Source organism: Sander lucioperca, chromosome 16 (genome assembly GCF_008315115.2).
Source record: "Sander lucioperca isolate FBNREF2018 chromosome 16, SLUC_FBN_1.2, whole genome shotgun sequence".
In the NCBI taxonomy this organism is placed as follows: Eukaryota; Metazoa; Chordata; class Actinopteri; order Perciformes; family Percidae; genus Sander; species Sander lucioperca.
This window is the reverse complement of record NC_050188.1, coordinates 30,299,783-30,304,321: the sequence shown is the minus strand read 5'-3', so window position 1 is coordinate 30,304,321 and position 4,539 is coordinate 30,299,783. Positions and strand designations below refer to the sequence as shown.

The window sequence follows — 4,539 nt, the reverse complement described above, 5'->3', positions numbered from 1 at the left end:
GTTTTTGTACTACGTTGTATCACTGTGTGAACGGGCGGCTGTAATCCTGCTGACAATAATAATCTCCTGCATCTTCAGTCTGAACTCCACTGATGGTCAGAGTGAAGTCAGTTCCAGACTGAGTCCCACTGAAATGATCTGAAACTCCAGACTGAAGGGTTTGAGCATTATAAATCAAGAGGTTGGGAGATTCTCCAGGTTTCTGAAGGTACCACTGTAAGTCATTGGTAACACTTGAACTGGCTTTACATCTGATAGAGACAGACTGTCCTGGCGCAACAGACTGAGATCCAGGAGACTGAGTCAGGATGATTTCTCCTGATGAACCTGGAAAACATGAACAAGAGCAGAAGGGTTATTGAGACAAATCCAGCTTGGAGAAAGATGATCAACATCCAAACAGAAGAGTCTCATTTCTTTAACATGGAGAAGAGATGGAAGAAGGTAAATGCTGCTTGTTCCAGTGTTTCTCCATCATAGCAGAACATCATTGAGGTGAACCTGGTTGCATCCTGAAGCAAAGTTTTCAGAAGAGTGTCTCACCCTGAACAAGGAGCCTCAGGGTGGCCAGCAGTAGAATCAGTGACATCATCATCGTGCTGCCGGCGTGTCAGTGTCTCTGAAAGTCCTGGACAGTCACTGATCAACACTGGCCTCTTAACGGCTGGGAGCAGAGAGGCAGGACACGTGCAAACACACAGAGTCAGTGAACTGTAGCTGTCCTCAACATGTCATGCTGTTTCCCCTTTTACTTTGACTAATTAAATGTTTCACTACATAATGGGCTACGGATGAATAGTAAAATCTTGTCATAAAAACTTAATTTAGTTTCCACCAAGCAAGTACAGAAAGTCGATTCTGTTTGTGGGTATTTTTACATCTATAGTTAGTTTTTTACTACAGGTGGTTAACGAGGTACCAGATATCTATTCAATGCACTCCTGAGTGTGGGATGACAGGATTCATAGCAGGAAATTGGTTGTGATAATGTTTATTCATTCTGCAGATAATCATTTAGTGGATGATTGAGACAATGGATTCTGTTGCACCGTACTTTATTTCTTTTAGCCAGGGAATCTACTTTAATTTAAATACTTAATTTAAGTTTGGTAAAAAGGTGAACTCCAAAGTCTATAATTGATACTTTTTAAAAATTGAAAAGGGGAGAACAGACAGACAGAAGAGTTGCTTTAATGACTGATCACATGATGGACATAAAGAAGAGAACATGTTTTGTCATGTATAATTGAGAAATCATCGGTGTACAGGCTGTTTGACGGTGGTGTCACTCTGAAAAGATGCTTGAAATGCATTTCCTATTTATTATTAAATTTCAATTCTTACAGTTTTCCTATGATTCTGTTGACCTTGTTGACTTTTGACTTATTCATTGTTAAACTTTGGCCCACTATGCCTCGAGCTAAGATGAGGATGATCATTTATACATTTCTTTCATCTATTTAGACTGTTGTTACTCCATTTCTACTTGTCTTTCACGTCCATGAACCACTAACAACAGGTCCAGATGGTTGTTCAGAGGCTTTTTACCAGGTCCTTGAAGAGATCGCATATCACATCTGTCTCGATTTTTTTCACAGGCTCCCGAGTAAATTAAGAATCAATTTCAAGATACCTGTTATCAGTTTTAGAGCCCTACATGGTCAGGCACCCTCCAATATCAAAGAGATTATACAGGTCTATATAAAGAGGAGGTCCTAAAAGTCTCGGTCAGGGTTTTTTTTTTTTTTCTCACTACAGACTTATAAGTGAAGTTGACTGTGGCTCTGAAGTCAGGAGTTTTGATCTTTGGGAGTCTCTCCAGTTTGATTTAAGTGGACACTGTGAAAACCTTTGATAGGGAACAAATGGTTTAGTGTGGCTTTTGTAGTTTAGTATTTTTTAATTGTGTATTGCGTTTATGTTTTATTGAAAAGCTTATTTGAAGTGTTTTATAAGAATCTTCCCTTACTTCCAAAATGAAAGCGCTACTTTTAGTGGCGATGAAGGAAATTCATGGTTAAAAAAGAAATGTGTGTGTGTGTGTGTGTGTGTGTGTGTGTGTCGTCAGTGAAGTGTATCAGTCTCTGCAGTAGCTTCCAGCTGCAGCAGTCAGTTCAGTTTCTGTTCAGTCTGACTGAGGGAGGTTTTTGTACGACGCTTTTTCACTGTGTGAACACATACTGACTGTTGATTTCATGATAACTCTGACAGTAGTAAACTGCTGCATCTTCAGTCTGGACTCCACTGATGGTCAGAGTGAAGTAAGACTTTGATCCACTGCCTGTAAAACGATCTGGAATCCCTGATTGTCGAGTGCTAGTAGCATAAATGAGCAGTTTAGGAGTTTCTCCATCTCTCTGTTGGTACCAGGCCAAACATTCGTAGCTGCTAATAAAAAAATCATAAACATAAACATTCCGACTGGTCCTACAGCTGATGGAGACGGAGCCTCCCAGAGCAGAGCTCACTGCTCTAGGCTGAGTCACTGTGACCTGGCCTCTGGACTCTGAGGATACAGAGACAAAAACATAAAGCAGCATCATGGTTTAGTCGGCTTCATTTCAGAGGGACGGATGTTGATAGAGGAGAGGAGTTTGATTCTCTGGACTTTACCTGTGAAGCAACAGCAGAGGAGAGTCCAGATGAGGACGGAGATCGAAGTCATGTTTTTGATGAGGAGGATTTCTGTGTCTTCTGTTGTCATGAAGGACAGCTGTCGGTCATCCAGTGTTCAACTCTCAGGACTATAAACTCTCCCAGAGCACTGGAGCATGGTGCTGCTGATGCAAAGTGGCTCTCTATGGAAATGCTCTGACTGACTCCAACAGGGACTTGGATTACTCTGATGATGCTGTTCATCAATGGATCAATCACTTTATCAGAGTATTGATTAGGAATGTTTTCACTGCTCATTTGAATGAGTCTTTGGTTTGAGTTTGATGCACAAAAAGTCTTCCAGAATATTTTGTGAATTCTCTCTCATTCACTACCACACAAATCAACATCACTGTGGGACAAATTTACACACAATTATTATGTATCATTCAACATGATCTACAATAAACCGTGTTGGGAGTAACGCGTTACAAAAGTAACGCAATTACAGTAATGTATTCCTTATTGCTGTAACGCAGTAATATAACGCATTACTAATTAAATTTCGGTAATATTATACTCGTTATAATCTCAGTAACGCGAGTTCCAACGCATTTTAACGCCACATTTAGTGGTGCATTGTTTTTTTTAAGAATTCACCAACACCGCGACACATTTCTTCACAGGAAAAAAAAAAAGCCGTATTATTTTCCTGTCGCTGTATTTGATGGTTGAGATGACTGCAGAGACAAATACATTTGCGAGATGGATATTATTTTCAGGAGTTATTACGCTGCGTTGAAGTGAGCTGTCCTGTTTCTGTTCCCGTGGTCAGAGCCAGAACCAGAGACAGTACGGACAGCATGTATGTCCCAACAGGTGACGGTACGTCAGCGGCTGACAGATATAAACATGCGGGAATTAATGTTGAGGCTTGCTACACGTAAATATCATTGCAATTTTATCAGCTGTGGAGAGTAACTCTGCATGTAGTGGAATGGCTTCGAATGACGACCAAAAACGCTTGTCTTTTACTGTGACCATTTACTGTTCAATATGTTGCAGTTTTACAAACAAGAAAGTGAACAACTTGAGCCTGACGGACATGTTGCTTCTCAGTAAGCTAGCAAGAGTAGGCTACACAACAGACAACTTCCGTGTAGCCTACTTCAAAATAAAAGCACTTCCTGTGACGTTCGCAGTAAAACTAAATTACTGTTAAATAAGGTTGTGTAGGTTACCTTTTCACAAATCAGCTGTAAATCAAGTACTGTAAATAATGTAAATAGTGAGTTTTAATCACACTATAATTGAACATTTCCTTTAGAGTGTTTTAACCTAAACAACATGAATTTCTTATTGAAGTGCTATAAACAAACATTTTACAACAATGCCATACTTTTGAGTATTTTCATTTTCTCCTACTTGCCTATTATATGTTTTACTTATCTATTTTGTATAGCTTTAGTTACTTTGCATATTTATATTAATTATACAAAATATGAATAATCTATGATGTATTAAAGTGGATAAAGACGAGACTTTATTGATCCGGTGGTGAAATTCACAAGCTAGCTGCCAAATCAAACTTCCCCTGGTATTTTGGTGAAAGTAACTCAAAAGTAATGCAAAAGTAGTGTAACGCATTACAATTCAGAGACAGTAATATTGTAATATAACTAATTACTCTCAAATGACAGTAACTAGTAATCTATAATGTATTACATTTTGGAAGTAACTTGCCCAACACTGACAATAAACATGTTTATGATAATTTTTTGGCAGAATTTATTGGAAAGATTTTCTTTAGAAAGAACTTGTTTCAGTTAGTTTCACTGAAGGAGAAAATAATAGTTTGTAGATATTTAACAATTCACAATGAAAATGTTAAACATTATTACAGATTGTGTATCTTTTAAACACTTTAACCAGTTATAACATATA

General features: G+C 38.4%; 1 gene segment (V, D, J or C); it reads right to left on the bottom strand.

Moving 5' to 3' along the window:
• LOC116046430 lies at positions 1 to 658 on the bottom strand. The segment is given in 2 exon segments: positions 1 to 327; positions 544 to 658. Coding segments are annotated over 2 exon segments (360 nt in total).
• Positions 659 to 4,539: the final 3,881 nt, after the last annotated feature.